The following is a 19,715-nucleotide window of genomic DNA, read 5'->3' as shown; positions in this document are numbered from 1 at the left end:
AGGCTCGTCGATTTTTCTCTCATCTGAGCTGGCTTCTTGGAATCCTGACCGCGATCAAAGGTGAAGTTATCATATCTCATCTATTACGTCAGCGATCATCAACGCATCGTGTGTACTTTGACTAATAGAACTGAAATTCTGCAAGCGATTATCCTCCAATTGACATCAAATTCTTATTATTTTTGTCCTATTTGAAATAACGATCGATAGATCTCTTGATTCCCGGAATAATGTTTTATTTTGAAAGAAGAAATTATACATGTCCAAGTGCACACAAAATCCTGGTGAAAGAGAGTAGCACGCGTTTCCCCGCAGCTACCACGCCCCCGCCTCGTTGGCATTTTTGTCATCGTACCCGAAGAAGGTATATTCCGTCTGGATCGTTGCCCACTTCCCATCGGCGTCTCATGAATCTCTATAAGGCCGTCAAACGAGTAATTCGTCCGTACGCGTCTCCCTTTCTCTTTCTCTTTCTCTGTTTTACACGCGTGCAACGCCGTTCGTACCATCCTCGTCTTACCTTTTTACCCGGTTACGCTCTCTTCCTCTTTGGTGGACCCTCTACGGCTCGATTCTTTCTCCGCCGAAGATAATGACGGTCCGTGCCGACCGTATGAATAGAAACCGTCGGAAACCGGCCAATGGCGAATTTTACTACCATAAGACGGCGAGAGTAATCTGCATGGGCCTGTGAATGGCGGGCAAGGAGGGCGCGAGCGGAAGGGAGGAAATAAAATAAAGAAGGAGACCCGGCGAGGGAGAAAGGAGGAAGAAGGGAGAACCGGCTAAAGCGATGACGTCTCCGCGCGAGAATCTAATTACCATATTCACCTCGACGAGGCAACGTAGCCGCACGATCCTCTGGTTGCAAGCTTATTAATACAATACGTGTGCACTTGGAAATAAGCGAAAGAAGCAGGGGTTGGTCGGAGAGAGACAGAAACAGCGAGACGAAACGATTCTTCGGTGAAATCTATAATATCAGACTACCTCGATATATATATTTCGTTTTTAACACCGTAACCAGAGGTATTCTAGCCTTTGAACACTCGTATACGATCTCTAGAATGTCGTAAAGATACGTACGTCCCTGTGTACGTTCATTGAATGGCGTGAAACGAAACAGAAAACTGAAATTCTCACGTGGAATGTACACTGTCGAGTAAAAGCATCGAGGAAGTGGAATTCGAGTCGTTTCAGTAATTCCTGATCGATGGATAGATTAAGAAGTAATTGCGAGAAACTTTTGCGCTGTTTTAAAGCGTGAAATTGATGATTGTTGGTTTCTAGATAGACATGTAGCCGAGGATGTAGCTAGATATGTAGCCAGATATGTAGCTATGTTTGAGAATCATTTCGAGACGCGTTACGTTACGTAAGATTCCTATTATATTACGAGCTTCTTCGTGATGATCTATCAATGAAATATTGACGCTTCATCGTAAATCGCAATGTTTCTACGATGTTTAGTTCAACGCTACTTCTGACGAGACTCCAATGAATTTTCTATCAAATTTCTATTTCTTTGAAATATAGTAGCGTGCAAAAATCTTAAATCATCTATCACGGTCATTTTTAGAAAAAAACATTTTCGTATACTGTTTTATGGCAATGAATTTCTGAATATTGCCTTACATTATTGAGATTTTCCTGAACCATAAATAAAGAGTTCCGAGTGAAGTGTTTCAGGGCATTTATAGAATAATCTGTTTCTCAACTGTTCGAATACTTCCATAAGCAACTATATCTATGGAAAATAAACGTTTATCTAGTCAAATTATTTAGCTATTCCACGAAATGATGGCATCTTTCAGCGTTGCCAGAAAAAATGTTTTTGCGTACGCGTTTCTTAATCAGCGACGATTGTCGGGCGTGCGTGAAATGTGCGTGCCAGTGGCATTAAAGAGTGCGATATGAAATTAGATCGCGGTCGTTAGGCGATGCTCGTCGCTCGCTGCGCTTCACCAGCCATCGTCATTCGAGTCGTTAATTCCATCGTTTACTTAGCGAGGTGCAACGAGTGCACTAGCGCACGATGTTTAAGCGCGATTGTTTATGGCGGTCAGAGCTCGTGGAAACGATCGTTCTCTCGACCACTTCCGACTCGTGCGCTTGGTAAATTCTCTGTCCCGCTTCTATGCTCTACGAGAGAAGATACGGTTTATCGCTTCCTCTATTAACCCGATTTAATGGTGCGCCTCGCAAATCATACGCTGATATCACGATGACCTCTCTTCTCCGTGTCTTCGGCGAGGAAGCTGGACCTCTTGTGAAATATCGAGACTTTAGTAGCTCTAGAATGGACGTATGTATTGATACTTGATACGTGTGATTTCATTTACAATTAGTTACAATTTATCAGATACAATTTACAATCGGTCATAGATGAGATTCTGAATTCTGTTCTATAGCTTGCTAATTTGGTGAACCATCTCTAAATTTTTAATAGAAAGACTTACTCTTTGCTTTTGCTATTGGGTGATAGATAAATATGATATATGTTCAAATTTCATTGCGTGAAGAAAAGTAAGTGAGAAATCTGCACATTCGTATGCGATACAGCATTTTATTTATGTAATGTCACCGGAGAAAGAATAGTTCGTCGCTATCTCTGCTTCCTCATTCGGATAATAGGAGTTTAGGATCTCGTAAATGGATTCAACTGGCGCCTGTTACCGAATCTTCGAACTTTTCCTAAAATTGAAGGATAAAGTCCTAATTCGATTATCAAGGAGGCACTGTAGAGATCTCGAAAATTGTAATATTATTTCAGCCGTTTTACAACAAAATTTTCGTACGATTTTCCAAGATTAATTTAGAACTGTATATGGGAAATGACACAGCGTTAGTTTCTATCGATTCGATATCCTAGCAGAAGGGTATAGATCAAGTTAATCGTCGTGGTAAGCACGTAGAGATCTACGACAGAACACTTAACACGTGCACGAGCTGCAGCTGCGACTGCAGACTGTCCAAAGGATAGCTGGTGTTGCCGTCGGCCAATAGCCGCTCACGATTCGCGCGGATTTATTGCGCCAAATGATACGTCCACGCAACGATTACGTTTCTGCTCGTCGTCTGTTATTGCGACTCAGCTCTCACCGTTTCCTTTTGCATCCGCGTGCATCGTGGCGAGAACACGACGATCAGAGCCAAGGACGTGGATCGATCGAGCGAAACTTTATTGTGTCTCGATTCTTATCGAACGATGTTGAATGCACTCGGCTCACAATCAGACAACGACGATGGTCGTGCATCAATTGTTTTTTGGCTCGAAACGCGAACGCTTTTAGCCACGGGACGTTTTAAACGCGATTCGTGCCCGCGTGTATGATCGAAGAGTTATGAGCGATATATATTACTATATATTGCCACGTGGTGTCAATAATATTTTCACGAAATACCGACTGATACAAAAAGAACGACGTTGATTTATACCGTGTATCGCGTACATAAAAATATTTGAATCCTTACTATAGCAAACTTTTATATTGTACGTATTATATAAAATATATTTAAATGTAATTAACACTGTAATGAAGCACGACTATCGTGATTATATTGGCAAAATTTGAAAGCAGTTTGAAAAATCTACAATGTGTTTAACAATATATCTAATAACTTGACAAGGACAATTTGCTATTCATGACATATAGTATCCTATTCAGAAAATTAGAATTTCTGTATATGTTGCTAATTCGATGGCCTGCGGCCATAGAAGCTGCGCATAGCAACTTCGAAGAAGATGGTGTCCTCAGGCGACGTGGGTAACGACCAGTTCCATCGAACCACTCGAAAACCCTAAATCTACCCTTAGGACAGGCTTCTTCGAAACAATCCTGGGTGGTCTGTCCCTTAGGTGGAAATCGATTGATGCATAAAAACATTAGTAGTACTACAAGGTAGTTTCCTCGAATCTTACTAAAAATTCATTAAATTTTATCTCAGATACGAACTATACATATATTATAACAAGCACACAGGTAACACATGACACTTCTATATTTCTTAATTTTCAGCTTTCGATGTTACTTAATGATTAAAAGGGAGTTGAAAATGTTATATATGACACATACAATACGCTCGTAAAAGCTTTCTTTGATAAATGTTCAAATACTTTTTTCCAGCCACTGTAGTGTACGTAGTCAAACTGGAACAAAAACAAAAAGATTGATCAGTAACGTATAGAACTTCAAAGTTGTTGCTCCCCTTGTGAAACATAAAAAATACGAATTCCTCCATTTTCCCTTGGTGATCTTCATATTTATACCGTAGCCGAAGTTGAGGATAAAGGTATCAGTATCGTCGCAGCTTCTACTCGACTCTTATCTCTGCTTCGCAAATATTCACCCCAATGATTTACCGCGTCGTTTCGTTTTCGTATTGGAGCTCAACGTGGCCGGCGCCATTTAGATTCTCCGCTCGTCCAAGCGGTGAAAGAGCCTTCGCAATAATCCTCTGATCTCGATCAAGAGCAACAGGCTGGTCGTTCGCGGCGTGTTTCGCGTTTGCGCGCGGGTGTTAAATGCGTTCCATCTGTTGGTCAAAGGTAGATTAGACGGTACCGACGAAGTGGCTGGTTTCTTCCCCCTTTGCGAACAGAATCGCCAAGAAACGAATAAATATGATTTATGCTCTCGAGAGATACGTCGCCGAGATAAAGCGGGTACGGATTGAATTCAAATGACATCTTGCTAGTAGAGATTCGAAGAGGGTCTACCTGGTGTCCTTCGCCGAATGATCTTGATGGATATTGGTACGGTGACGTGGATCGTTTGGTTCATCGCTTGAAATCGAGAGCAAGGAGAGAGAAAATGGATCGTGAGATTGAATGTTGTAAAATCTCAAAGATAGTTACATGAAAACTTGTGAACGTCGTACATTTACTATTTTAAAAAGGAATTCTTATTTTTCTCTCTCAATTTAAAACATTTAGTCATTATTTCGTAACAATGTTGACTATGTGATTTTATTTATAAAATAAAACACACGGGAAATTTCGAGGATGTATTTCAGTACATCTGGAAAAATAAGAAATATATTTGGTAGGATCTTTTAAGTGAGAAGAGCAGAAACTTCTCAGATACTTTTAAAATTAATTTTTAAGCTTGCTGGGATTTTTGGCTTTTTATATCTCAAAATTTATATCTCTCACTTTATCAAACAAAATAGATTTCTCTTAGGAAAATGCAATTGGATAAGAAACGATGAAAGCATCAGGATGATAATGACAATCTAAGAAGTTTTATAACTTCGTCAAATGGTTAAGAACGCTGTTCATATTTCTCGCTATAAAGGAGGGGAATAAACTCTAGTAAAACTTATATACCATACGCGAATATCCACTAGAATCCTCACACAGGCGGAAACCATCGCATCGGCGAGACCACGTACTCCAAGCTAATGGCGTACCCATGAGTGTCGGCGTGTCCTAAAGCCTCTCTAGAAGAGCACTTTGAAACAGCACTCTAAAAGCTAGTCTGTTTCCCCCCTTTTATTCATCTTCGATTCCAGTCTTTATTATCGTGGAATTCAGAGACCACGAGAGATCGATCTTCTGGAAACAAAAACATACACGCGTATCGTTTTCTTTGCGCCATTCGATTCACTTGGAGATCGTAAAAATACCATCGTCTATCGATTATCCCCAACTATTCCCACGAGAAAAACTTTCACCGTAGATGACAGTCTACCGGACGCTTTGCTGTTTCTGTTTGAACCCGCCTGTTAGAATTTCGATCACGAACATACCGGAAGATATATTTTCGCTGTGCCGGATTCTCCGTGTAGAAAGAAGGTTCTTGGGACCGCGTATGTCCCTTAAGATGACTGTCGCGTTACGTGACAAGGATTTCTGGAAATCCAGTACGAAAGCCGCGATTGCACGCGTCACGCGAATTTCTCGGTTTAGATGGACTGAAGCGTGAACTTCGACTTTCCTCGCGCTCGATCCCGCGGATAACCGACCGCGACAGATACTACGTTAACCGTGAGCACGCGAATTACTGTAGCGTGACACAAGCGACGAGGATTAGCGTTAAATTGGCGCGACGTACTGGAAGAGAGAAGAAGAGGATAGCATAAATTCGAAGTTGCTCGGTTCTTAACCTCTCGCTCGCAATTAGTCTCTGCCAGTTTCATCGGTCAACGATTTACAGTCGATTGTTCCCTCTTAACGAGCGCTCTTTGTTCCTCGGCGTCTGTAGGAAATTACGCGAATAACTTGATTAGCGCTAATTTCGGAAAAACGAAAGAGACATCGAAACGTTAAATTAGAAATAGCCTTAACAATTCGCACTTTGGTAATTAGACTCGGTTAAGATTAACCTTCGTTTCCTTTAAAAGGGCGAAACAGCTGAAGTTTGGGAATTTATCTCATAACTAATTATAAAACGAAGAATTTAGATGTTTTTCAGATGATAGTAACGCATTTACTATTCGCTGTAACTAATATTCCTTCTATTAGAACATTCTTATTCGTCCATCACATTCAATGACATTTGAAATAAATATTTGAATTAAACACTTGAAGCGAAAAGTTCTTTTTTTGATACTGTCAAGGTAGCATACATCCTTAACGTGTTGCTTGCAGAAGTACATTTTCCTCAGCTTCACTAGCAGCTCGTTCTCGCGTGTTTGACGCAGTACAGCCTATATGAAATTTAATCTGATCGCGGAATTTTTGTTCAGAAGGACGGGAAACACCATTATCACCGCCACCACCTTCGAGTTCCTCAGTTCAGACATCGCCTCGCGGATTGGGTTACACCTGCGGTCCCATAGATGGATCTCTGTACGCTGTGGTACACCAGGGTGCTGCCGGTGGTGCCCGCGGCTCACCATTGACAGTTTCCATGGACAGCGGCATCAGCAGTGCTCCACCACAACGACCTAGTCCACCGGAACCAGAGCCGGATAACCAGGCTCATGGTGATCTTGATAAGCTTCTCCATGATATGATGCTTACTGTTGAGGTACGTCTATCCTCCTTTTAAACTTATATCACTGCGAAATTAAAAATTTATCGAAGATATACAAAACAAGTAAGATTCTCGGAAGATAAATTGATCGATTGCATTTTTTGTTCATTTCCAAATTCCGTTATCCAAGCATATGACTAGTGGTCAACTTGTCAAGTTGTTGAGAAAAGAACATTTGTATTCACAAATTTATTTATCGTAAGAAGGTAATATAAATAGTCGTAAAGTTCGAGGTAGAATTTAGAAAGTAACGTTTGTAATATAGACGTCTTTTTCTACTTTTCTAACGTATGGAGTTGCCAAATGTGATTTCTAAATAACTCGTTTTTAATTCTCTACGACCTAAATTTTATTTACCTATGAGAGAGAAAGAAAATCTAAGAACTAAGATTTCTTAGGAATTAGGAACATATACACAATCCTAAGTTACGCAAAGTTATGGAAAGTTAAATAATCGGTCAATATTGATCTTGAGAAGTCTTCCACGCCTAGATCAAACACTCTTTAACAGGGCAACAATGATAGTTTCAGTAAAAAATGATTTCTATCTTTCGAATACAGTCGATGCCAGATCCTCCGTCAGATGAGTATAGAACAGACAGAAGCGAGAAGATGTACATTCAGGAAACTCGCAGCTACAGCAGCCACACAAGCAGTCATTCCCCATCGACTTATTCCACGTTGAAAGATTCGTACAGGAACTACAGCACCGCGAAAGAATCCAGTCCGCCATATAACTCGAGCAGCAGTTACAGCACTCTGAAGAACGAGTACCGAGAACCAGCAAAAATTGAACATCGAAGGGAGGAATTCGAATATCGTATGTCACCTGATCGAAAAATTACTGATACCTCCACGGACACGTACAGAAAACACGCGGACTCGTTTTCACCACCTGGAAATATCGATTATATCGACGAAGACATCCCCTATCACGCGAGACAGACGAGTCAACCATTCTCGTACGGTGCCACGTCGGACATGATTAAACATCAAAAACTATCGTCGCCTTCTTTGGTCAGAAAGGCGTCTGTGCGAGGTACGGCGCCTGTGGTGGATTTCGAAGATATCTTAGGAGAGAATTCGAGGAGACCTCTCAGCCCTTTGAGTCCAAACACGCCAGACCCTCCACCAGAATTCGCCAACGGTCCCGCGAAGAGCAGTTCGGATCACGTGGATGGGTGAGTGATATTCTGCATTCCCTTTTTCTATGTCAAGTTGTCGCCTGAGTAATAGGGCTTTTTTCAATTGATAAACTTGAAGCTTCCACTCCTTTCTATACTTACGTTTGTGCGTAAGTTAAAATATTGCGGAGAAAGATCTCATTCAAGGTTGTTCGGAATTTTGTGTGGCCGTCCATTTATGACTCGGGCGGGCCCTATCTCTTCTTTAGGAAATTCCGAATTACATGTCAATTTGCATGAGGTTAGGTAAAAAAACCCTGGAAAAACCCAGCCAGGAAGGCACGATGGAAAGACGAGACCCAACGGCTGGTGGGAATAATCAGCAATATACTAGGACAGTTTCGCAGCATCGCTAGCATCGCTAGATTTCGCTAGCATCATTAGACGTCGTACTGTGCGGATGAAATACTTCACTTCCAACAAGTTCTTACCACCGCCGTGTTCATAACATCACACTTTACTTTTATACAACAAGTGCAAATACAGTGCTAGATTACTCTAACACTCGATCTATTGAACCTTCTCCACCTTGAGCGTTAAGTCATTCGAGGTACGCGATATCGACCGATCGGTTTGACCTGACCGGTTGCTCTTTAGTCGATAATTCGCAACAAAGATTGTTATGGGGAACCATCTAATATGAACTCGAAGCACTGACTCTCCTTCATAAGTTAGAATATCACGTAGAGAGATCTTATTCATGGTAGAAAAGCATCGAATCGATTCGCAAGAAATTACCATCTCTGATAAAGTCGACGCTTTCGTGATTTATGAATTCAAATATTATGTAGAAAAATCTCACGCGAAGGTATTTATGGGAATTTTTCCGATTCCAATCTTCTCGACAAACCGCTTTTGGTTCACAAAAAACTACCATTTCCAACAAACTCGAAGCTTCCATCCTCTATATATATATATAAATATATATATATATATATTCTCTCCAACTCAGAGTGATTACAGGGTGCGTTTTCCTGGCAGTGTTCCCAGCGAGCAACGTTAATATCGAACAGCCTCGGCTGCGTGTAACAAATCCCATAATTAAATGCCGGGTCCGTCTCTAATAATACGACGCGGGTTGAAACGCTTTTCGCTCGCACCGTGTTTCGACACGCTCGATGAATATCGTGAAACGAGATGGAGATTAGGAAGTTTTCACGGAATCTGCCTTGGACGTCTCGAAGAACAAGTGGGCCATTCCCCTGGCAGAGCTTTCAGACGGCCAACAACGATCGCCTACAAGTAATGTCGCAACTCGTCCTCCGAATCAGGCGCCGCAGAAGAGTGTCACGAAGCTCGAAAGAGAGCCGGTAGAGAAACGAGGATAGAAGCCGTCGCTGGGACAATTAATAAATTGTCTACCCATAGGCGGACGCGATTGCAACGCACTACGGTCGCCGTATTTCTGCCAGGAATGGAGAACGCGGTCGTCGTGAGTCATTGTCGCTTGCCAGGGCAAATGGAAAGAGAAAAGTCAGTAGATACGGACGGTGCTGGGACAGACGCGTCGTATCGCGTTATGAAATACGAGTTTCGCGGTTGGAGGGTGGATAGTACGAGCTATGACCACATTGTCGTCTCGTTAATTCCTCGTTTTGGAACATTGTTCTTACCTTACAAATAAATCGACCGGTTTGACAGCGATGTTTCTCGATCGTACGTTAAAATACTATTTTGATTTCTTTTCGAGTTTGTCGTTGTTTGGATAATATATTGAAAAGCAGTGACAGCCGTCCTTTGGTTTCCTCGATCTTTGTTGTTTTTTATTTAAAACTAGACTATGGACTTTTAGGCAAATTCATATTTTTGACGATTCATATATTTACGAAACGATATATGTTCGAGGGAACTGAAGTTTTATTATACTGTGGTCATCCTTCATCAAATTAAAAATATCTAATCGTCATTTCGTATAACGCCTTATACAATATAACTTTACTTGGAAGGTAAAAGACACGGAAAATTGCAAATTTTTCTGCACACGTCTTGAGAAAGGAAAGATAGGACATTTTAATTAAGGCGGGCAAGACAGATTTTCGTAACCCTGCATAGCATTGTACAGCACTGTGCTTATTGGCTTGATGAAAGCCAATTCTTTGCATTCGAATGACGCTCGATTTCGACTAGTTTCAATCCATTTGAGAATTCGGTCACTGAACTGAACGCGTCGATTTTCGCGGTCGAAATCTTATCCGAGAACGAGAGAAAGCAAGAAGTCCACGCTTAACAAGTTTGTTAAAGCGTACATATGTAGCCTATGGAGTTCGTCGAACCGGACAGCAGTCACCGTAAAATACTCGTCTCGTTTTGTGTATCGAGAGTCGCTGGAGGGCCCGAGAGCCGTGAAAATAAACGTCCCTTCTGGCACCATGAGTCGAGTTCAGCCTGCGAAACCGCAAGTTTCGCCCGGATATTTATGAAGAACCGCGATCCGCTACGATGAAGAAACAGGCGACGTTTATGGTCGAGGAGGTCGACAGACGTTTGGCAGGTCTGCTTTCTCAACCGCAAAGAAGCTCTCCTTTCGGGGCTTCGCCGTTCGTTCCTTGTCTCCCGATCCTGGTTTTCTGCTTCCCCTCCGACGTGTAGCTGTTTAAATTCCATCTACGGTGACCGTCTCTTCTGAAACAATCGTTCAAAGTACCGGACACTATCTCCGCTTTGATCGAAGCCGTTTGATCTCATTTTAAACGCGGATAGAAAAGTTAATTCTTTCCTGCTTCTATGGAAATGAAGTATTAATGACTAAAATGGAATATTTTGAGGAAATAGTCTGCTTTAAGCGCGAGGAATGACATGAAATTTGAAATATAGATAATACATTCGTATTTCATTGTAAAAGCGCAATTTATACGGCGAGGCAATCGACCCTTTCAGGACCGAATTTTTTGAAGACCGTGAGAAACATTCTTTTTTATTAATTTCTACTAACAGAACCCCATTTTCTCTGATATTTTTATAATGAAGATAGAATGCACTAAAATCAAGACCAATTTTACAAGACAAGTTTATTTATCGTTTAATTACCTAATGTCTTCATAAATTACAACATTGCCTACAAACAAAATCCACCATAAAAGGGTTAATATTCTCGAAATTTTTGAAAGGGTAGTGAAAATACTTGAATGATATATGGTAGTGAAAATAGCTAAAAATGTTTTTAAAAAATTTCCGCAAGACAAATGAGGCTATTTAAGTGGTGTGGAATTGATAATCAACGTATTGCATTTCCTTCATATTTAATAAAATTACACCCCCGTGAAAGATAGAAAAAGTAATTTGTTATATCGTTTCTCTGTGGTCTTTTCTTGCTTGTGGTACGATGTATTAATTAAGTGAAATGTAAAGAATCGTCCAGGAAATATTGCAACAGTGATTCCTTTATAGACGCGCGAACGCGCGGAATTCGCATGGCGCAACGAAACGTGCATGTATGGCAGTGAAATTAAAATGCCCCGTTTCCATCTACGAAATAAAAGATACAACGGTACGAATTTACGAGGGCGAACGTTCTCCGGTTGTCAGTTTGAAATAAACTGGATGCTATCTCGTTTTCCCGGCGCAAAACTCTCGCGCTTCAAATAATAAAACGTCTCGTTACATTCCCGCGATTCTTTCTTTCTTTCGGACACGCGATCGGTACTTTCAAAATCATTTGCGCTATTTCGTACGTCGGATGTGGGGCAATTTTCTGTTGTAGCGAACTTTTCATAGAAAATTAACTCGCCAACAAGTGGGCTTGTTTAAAAGCAACAATTGTAAATCCAGTCATTAGACTCTTCAAGTCTTTCCGACTCTACAGCTATCGTTTCGAACTGAAACTCACAATGATGTATGTCAAGATTTAGAGAATTTCGATTTAGTCACGTATTTCGATCCTCGAAAGTATCATCCCCTACGATTCACAATCAAGTAAATTATAACTTTATTCTCTGCCACGATATGTTTTTGTGACTTTGAAAAATATAATAAATTTTTTAGAATGATAAATGCAGAATGCTACTTTACGAATAACAGCAATGAATTGATTTACACTACGACTTTCAAATTCTCCATATAACAGTAGCTTCGGTTAAGAGGTGATATTTCGTCGATGAGGACTACCCTGATTTTTTCGTCGGCTAGAAATACAAAAGTAGACACTTTTTCCGAAATAATACCGCGGCTAGAGGCATGGGAAGCAGAACCTCGGTCTAGGATAGATCGGAAAGGACGTCGGAAATGGGAGCTCGTCGAGAAAAATTGCGCGAAGGCTTTACGAACCGCTTTTGTGCTCTTACTTCTACTTCGAATGACTTCCGTATCCGAGCACGCTCTGCTTCCGCGAAGCTCCGCCGGCGATAGAAAAATTGCCAGCGGAAAGAAAATGTAGTTGCAGAAGCATGGAAAACAAAGCAAACCACCGGTGAAAGCGAAGAGAAGAAGAAGAAGGGATTGAGCCTCGTAGCGGTCGATTTACCGCGTCTCGTCTGTTCTATATTTATAATTATGTCAGAGGGCGGCCGGAGTCCCAGAAATAGGTATCTCCTCTCTCCATGTTTTTCCACAAATAAGAATCTTTTCTTTTTTGTTGTATCGTCCCTGACATTCTTCTTTACTTTACTTACCGCAGACATCCCTTAATGGGATCAATCGTCGACTCGTGATTTAATTCCGTTCTGGTTTGAATTGATCAAATAATAAAAAGATCAGGGAAATTAGCAAAAGATAAACAAAAATAGGAAATCAACTAAAATAACTTATTCTCTGTGATGTTCCAGTATTTGGATTAGTAAAATTTCAATTGTGCTGTATACAAGTTAGGAAACAGAAATCTCAAGTTATTCATTTTAACTATTTCAATTTCGTATTCGGTGCAGAGGACGATCTTTCCAAGCTCATTACTTACTCCGTAAAAGGATTAATTTTCCGTAAATCCACCAGCAATAAGAAATCCTATTTACGTCTCTTTCAGAAATTTGCAGCCATCGTTTGATCTCGCGGCAAATTAACTTCTCGTCCAAACTTCATGCGCGTTTGAAGATCGTAACAGCGTAAGAGCCTCGGAGCAATCGTTCCTCCTATAATTCGCAGCTCCATTAACACGGTTCGGTTTGCGTCATAAATGCAGCCATTTGCTTAAAATATTCGTTTATGAATTAATTTATGTCGCTGCAAACGAGAACCGTTTTCATTTCTATAGAATCTGTTTCTCCTAACATTGTCATGTTATAATGCTGTGTCCATAGTAATAAAGTCCACTATTCTGTTACACTACTGCGTTTACGAATAAATCGCAAACCATTTTCGTTTCCAGTATGGGCACTTTCGTTTCGTCAGAGAAGAAAATATACTGTTACGTCAAATACGAACGATATAGCACGGTGGGAAATGGAAATTTTAAACAGCGAAACCAACTGATGTAATCGTATCTAAGACTGAGCGCATTTTTGAGAGACGATTTATATTTTGGGCTGCAGAAATTGCGAATCAAATGATATTGTTAATTTATAGCGACCATAATAATTGAAATTAGAATATTTGATTTTAAAGAGTGCATTTTCGTTTTATATTTTACATTTTAATCGCGCTCAAGTATATTAGCAAAATATACAATAATATAAATATATCTTAAATTCACAGTCAGTTATCCATAGATTGGCATCACTGATTGGATCATTACTCATACCGGACGCGAAATTTTTACTAAATATATGTGTGCAATAAATATCTTGCAATTTTTATATGCGCTCGTTCCATATTTTACCAATATAATTATGATAGTCGTGTACCATTACAATACACGATGAAACTTCAGTGTTTCATATAAGACATACAATGTGGACGTAAAAGTTTTCTATCGTGAGCCAACGTGTAACGCAAACAATTCACGATTTTCTCCATCGCGAGGGTGTGGCCATACCAACAAAGCTAGGTATGAATTTCGTTAGACGTTAGTAAAAAGGAAATCTAAGCCGAGAAGAAAGAGATGGTCGATTTATGGTACCGATCGATATATTACGAGCGGCAGCACTGTGAACGAAACACAGGCAGAAATCGATGGCCCGCAGCGACCTCATCGATCAGGATGCAATTATCCAGGATCTATCTTGGTAGGAGGTCCTGATTCCGGCCTTCTTCCGACTGGGACCGTGACGTGGCCTGTTCTAACGAGGCTTTGTTACACGACTCGTGCGTCTCGTGTTCCCTCGAGAAAGTAGCTTCTCGTGTTTTCGTCGTCTGCTCGCGAGTAACTCGAGTCGGACAGCGTTAGGCGAGGAAAGCGAGAAATCACGATTTACAGGATGAAAACAGTTGCTCCACGGCAACCGAGATTCTAATCTCTGACAGGTGACAGAGGATCCTATACAACCTTCTTGGTCACGCTTTCTTTCCTTTTCGCGAGACGAAAGAATTATCTCGGCGCTCGAAAAGGAAACGAAGACGTTTTTTCTGACTTCTCGGCACTTTCGTGTAAATCGCTTTGCTATGTGCTTTTCTCTGTCGATCGATTCGACGGCTTTCTAATCTGAGTGTTTATACGCTAAAAAATGTGGGATTATTAGGTGTTCAATTCACTGCTGGTGCGACCGTTGCGTCTTGCCAAAAATGACTTAGAAAAATGACACTTCTGATGAAAAACATGTTGTAACTTTCATTTACACAACTTTTGTTATACGGATTTGTCTGCGATTTATTTTAAACGTGCATGGCGCAATGATCGAAAAAGTTTCAGCACAACGTGACAAAGTCCAAACCGCTTCTCTTCTTGTTACCAGATTATCATGGTTGAGGCAGCAGCAATTGAAACTTGCCGCGAGAAGGGATGAAAGGAACCCGGGCAAACTTTGGCGTCAGGAAACTGGGAATCGTGTGATCGGCGAGCTGAGAAGCTTACAGAGAGGTAGATTGAGGCACGACGGGTACGCTAGCGATTCTGCGGTGCTCGATGACGATGACGATACGTGGGTTGTCCATTCTACTTCCGGACAGGTGAGAAATAAGACCAATTTTCTATCCTACGTTTTGTTTTCCATAACTTTGTCATATCATATTATTTTTAACACTAGAATTATTAATAACTACAATCTAACTTGTATTAAATACAGACGAAACCGCAATCCTATATCGCATTCGTTTTCCCACAAAACGTGGAAATGGGTCATTTTACTCACTTTGGTATTTGTTAATTACATTACTGTTCTCTGGGCTATCATAATCTCTTTTATGATTTTATGTTATATTGTAATTTATTTTGACAACCATATCTCATTTCTAGTACAACCTACTTTTGTAATTCAATATTTATCTTCCGTGCACTTTTATTACAACACAGTCAATTTTTACAATTACTTACGATCTCTGTATCACGATCTTCTATTGATAATTCACAATTTTAGACGCAATCAAGGCCGGCGCCTTATACATCCGCGCCAGCAAGTCCTCTGCTTCCGCAACGATCCAGCAGCCGGAAGTACAATGGTACGATCGGAACCGGTACCCTAGGAAGACCACGAGCAGAGAGCGTGAACGAGCGTCCATTCATGTCCGTGAAACGCGCTTACGAATATCGCAAATACGGCGACAGTCAGGTAAACGAGGAAGTATATGTACACGTAATAATCAGAGAAAGATAGGAAGAAAGTAGCAGCTTGCTGTTACGTAGATTACGACATAACGTAGGCTGGAATCGATCGTGGTTAACGAACGCGTCAAGATGTCCAGAAGCATAAAATGTTTGATCGTCGTATAAAGCAACGAAAATCACGCAGGACGATTACGCGATAAATATTTATTAAGTCGTCGGTGCGGTTGGAGAAAACAACGTAGTATTAGCCGAGCCAGTTACTCGAAGCGCTCGACTACTTAAAATAATTATCGGTAATAAGGATAATAAATCGAAAACGGCGGCACGGTCGATCCTAGCTTTACGCGAATGAAACGGCGGCAGCACGAACGCTACAATTTAGTCCCTCATAGATTGCGACTGTAAAAGCAGCTCGCACTGTGGTGCTCTGTTTTATGGTTATATCCCACAGTTAGATCCTAAACAGCAAGAAACAGCCCACCTTACACTCGTAGACATGGTAAAAACGATCGCATCCTTTAGAACCGCGAGTTACAGTTTAACCCTTTCTTGTGCCGATTTTTTGGCTCGGTTATTATACAATTATTGTGCAAGGCGTTGCTCGATGATCGGTACGATTGGAAACGAGGATAATTCTACGCGATAAAGCCACTAAAAGATACCTGTGGAATTTCTTGCTTAGAATTTCTCCATAACTTTATTCGCCATACAATATATACCTATCATGAACCTATAATTACCTTGGATATTTATTATGACTGGCGAACCGGTTATAGAAAATTCATCATCGTTCTAACTTCATCTCCATATTCACGATTCTGAATCTTAAAAGATAGCCGTGTAATTACAAATTAATACGATTAACGTGTGCTAATAAAAGATCACGATGATCCGATGGCTAATAAGAAATCAGCGCGTGTAAACATAGAGCGTGGCAGGAAAGGATTAAAACGGCCAGCTCCCTCTAGCATGAAGCGCTTGGCTTGCTTTTCAGAGCCCTCCAACATCCCCTCGCTCAGGCTTAGCAAGCACGCAACCCTTAGGATTAGCAATGCAGCAACAAGCAACGTTCATTAATACGGACAAGCCTCAGCCACCACGACCAGAGTCTCGTAGCGATAGTTTTGCTCGCGCTGACGCTCTGTTGCGCGAGCACCGACAGCAACAGCAGCAACTGGCCGCCAGCAACGTTCACACGGACCAGAAACAATCGACGAGTCCAGATTTCGTCTCGACTCTGACTCGAAATTCTCGGCCAGAGTCGCGAAATCAAATCGTGACTTGTCAAAGTATCAGCAGAACCACGGTGACCAGCAACGACAGGACCACCGACCACGTGGACGCAGGATTGTTGACCATGGTCGATCAGCAATCGAACACACCGAAAAATCCAGACCCTCTCGTGAGCCTCATTCAATCACTGGCTGAAATTTCGCCCATTCGCTCACCTCAATCGATGACTAACAAGTCAGACATGAACGATCATCACACGAGCATCAGCGCAGCAACCACGACAACTGCGAGGAGCAACATTGTTAACCTTGCCAGCACTAATTGCTCCCCTAACCAGTCGCCCAAAGCATGGCAGAATTGCACCCAGGTTTGTCCAGCCTCCTCCCGCAGGAATCCTCACGTACCTCAACTTGCATTCTAATGTTTTTCATTTTTATGTGACTGCATGGAAGGATGGAGAGAAATATTCTGTGTGTGTTATTTTTTTTTTTGTTGTTGTTTTATGGTTGTTTATTTTTTTGATAGATGTAGACTTAACTCTATTGCAGCTACGAATGAGATGTTTAACTCGTGTTTTTAATGAAACGTGAAATGTGATAATATCTAAGTAACAAGTTGACTACTACATCAAAATTGCGTGGTCTTGCATTATGACTAAACTTTAATAAGGAATAACTGATGTAAAGAAGAGATGACTGAGAATATATGTAAAAATATATTATTTCCACTTGAGCGAAACCGTTCAAATGGGAAATTGTTAATATAACTCTATTGTCTCTCATTGGTACGCTTACCTAAAGATTAAAGGGATAAAAATATTAAAAATAGAAAAGATATTCTGAAGCTTTAACTGTATAATATTACGTCGTATCTCCAAATGCAAAGGGGTTAAGACTAAAAATGTCTTAGATTTCTCTCGAATCATTCTATTTGCATATTTCACCACAAATTTTAGATTGATTGTATACATATACATTTCAAATTGCTTCATACGCCTCATAGATTGATTAGATGTGCGCAGCATCTCTTCAACGTATTTTTAATAATACATCGTATGGAACACACGTGAAAATTTGATGAAAACTTGCAGTCGCACAATGACTCTGCTTCATCGTGGACCGAGAGGAGCGTCAGTCCCGGAAGTACGGTGGTCAACAGCGCGTCGAGGCCGCAGACTCCGGCGTTTCCGGTACATCCTCGAACCCCGTACGTGAACAATTCCTCGCCTACGGTTACGTTCGCGGCTGATCGCTCCTATAGCACGAACACGAGTTACAACGTGAACAACAACAACAATAACGTGCACAACGTGGAGTCAACCGGGAACAATAATAACAACATCGGGAATTATGGCAGCGAACGAACGATCTACATCGAAGAACGAAGAGAAGTCTCGAAGGAGACGGGACTTCCACCCAAGAGTCCGACAACACAGAGGTGGGTAACTATTTTGTTATTTTTCTGTTATTATTAACTTGTTTCATTCTCTGATTAGCGAAAATAGTATTGGAGCTTCGGGAGGCTCGATTTATTTATTCTACGAATAATATAAAATCAAGTTCAAAAGTCGAATAATTTGCTTTCATTATTTATTGTGTTCGAATTTTTACATAATTAATTTGACATAAATGATTATAATAATAGTAATTTACATGAGGATAACGAAGATAATGATTTGAAGGGTAAGAAAATTAGTTCACACTCGTAATGACTGAAGTTCCAGTTTTGTTTTAATGGAACAGAGTGATTTTCTTTCTTTCCTATTGTTTATTTTCTAATGAATGCTGAAGCAAAATTGTTTTGATGGGATTATCTTCCATCGAACATTGCTGATGGAAGCAATGATTATGACGCAGAACGATATTCGTGATTCTAGACGCTTGAGTTTCCCGGCAAGCGGGCCACTTAAACAAACGCATAACAAACGATGGCCGCTCACTAACCAATCGGCGTCGTTCGACTATAGGTAATATATTATTTGAGAGCACTGGAACACGTGGCAAATGACGAACTCGCGCTTCTCAACGATAGAAATGCGTTGACTTCGCAAATATGTCGTGAATGTTTAATGTCGTGCCATTAACCGTTTGTATCGATACACTTCCACTGCAATCGCATCGTATATGACCATCAAAAAAATTATGTCAAAATATCATCTGATCGACGATATACATTTACGACTTGAACATTTTAATCCTTTAACAGTGTAATTCGAAATAAATATGAGCAAAACATAATAATTTATGCGTATATGTAGTAAATAGTAAAATATATTATTGCTGTGTTTCTAAGAGATAATTTAGATTTATCGTCTGATAATTGCATAGGAAGGTAGTGGAACGTTACTTGCAATTACTAATTAATTCCTCATTAATTTGTTATCTTCTGATTTGTACATCTTTACACTAAAATTCGTATACTGTTACTATCAACCAACCAGTGTGTCCGAATATTTATAATTAGCAAAGTATATATTTTTTGTAAGTATCTGATACTAAAAATTCAGAAAATTACGTTGCCAAAGCAATAATTATTTTCTAAATCACTTATTCTGAATTCTTTATCATTTTCGTACACTCTTAAAGGGTTAAAGTGCCTGTAATACATGAAACTTTCGTGTTTCATTTTGGAGCGATGCGGTTGTATGGGGTTTTGCAGATCTCAGCATCGTGATGAAAAACGAAGAGCTAAGAACACGCATTGTTCGTCGTGTGTGAGTGTGTATATTGCACCTGTCGGACTAACAAAAGC

The 19,715-nt window shown here is 40.5% G+C and overlaps 1 protein-coding gene across 16 annotated transcripts in view; it reads left to right on the top strand.

The window, feature by feature from the left end:
- The window catches only part of LOC117216407 (tensin-1), a 181,199-nt gene that overhangs the window by 156,471 nt on the left and 5,013 nt on the right, over window positions 1-19,715 (top strand). For 12 of the 16 annotated variants that reach the window (XM_033463095.1, XM_033463098.1, XM_033463108.1 and 9 more), the window contains 7 exons: window positions 6,691-6,974; window positions 7,542-8,161; window positions 14,923-15,136; window positions 15,544-15,735; window positions 16,726-17,331; window positions 18,055-18,401; window positions 18,841-18,930. In XM_033463095.1, coding sequence (XP_033318986.1) covers window positions 6,691-6,974; window positions 7,542-8,161; window positions 14,923-15,136; window positions 15,544-15,735; window positions 16,726-17,331; window positions 18,055-18,401; window positions 18,841-18,930 — 2,353 coding nt within the window. The remainder of the gene's footprint in view (window positions 1-6,690; window positions 6,975-7,541; window positions 8,162-14,922; window positions 15,137-15,543; window positions 15,736-16,725; window positions 17,332-18,054; window positions 18,402-18,840; window positions 18,931-19,715) is intronic. The other 4 variants (XM_033463102.1, XM_033463097.1, XM_033463096.1 and 1 more) reach the window with 4 other exon arrangements.

The sequence above is a fragment of the Bombus bifarius genome, unplaced genomic scaffold, assembly GCF_011952205.1.
Source record: "Bombus bifarius isolate JDL3187 unplaced genomic scaffold, Bbif_JDL3187 scf7180000010271, whole genome shotgun sequence".
In the NCBI taxonomy this organism is placed as follows: Eukaryota; Metazoa; Arthropoda; class Insecta; order Hymenoptera; family Apidae; genus Bombus; species Bombus bifarius.
Note: the sequence above shows the minus strand (reverse complement) of the source record. Positions and strands in the feature narration are given on the sequence as shown.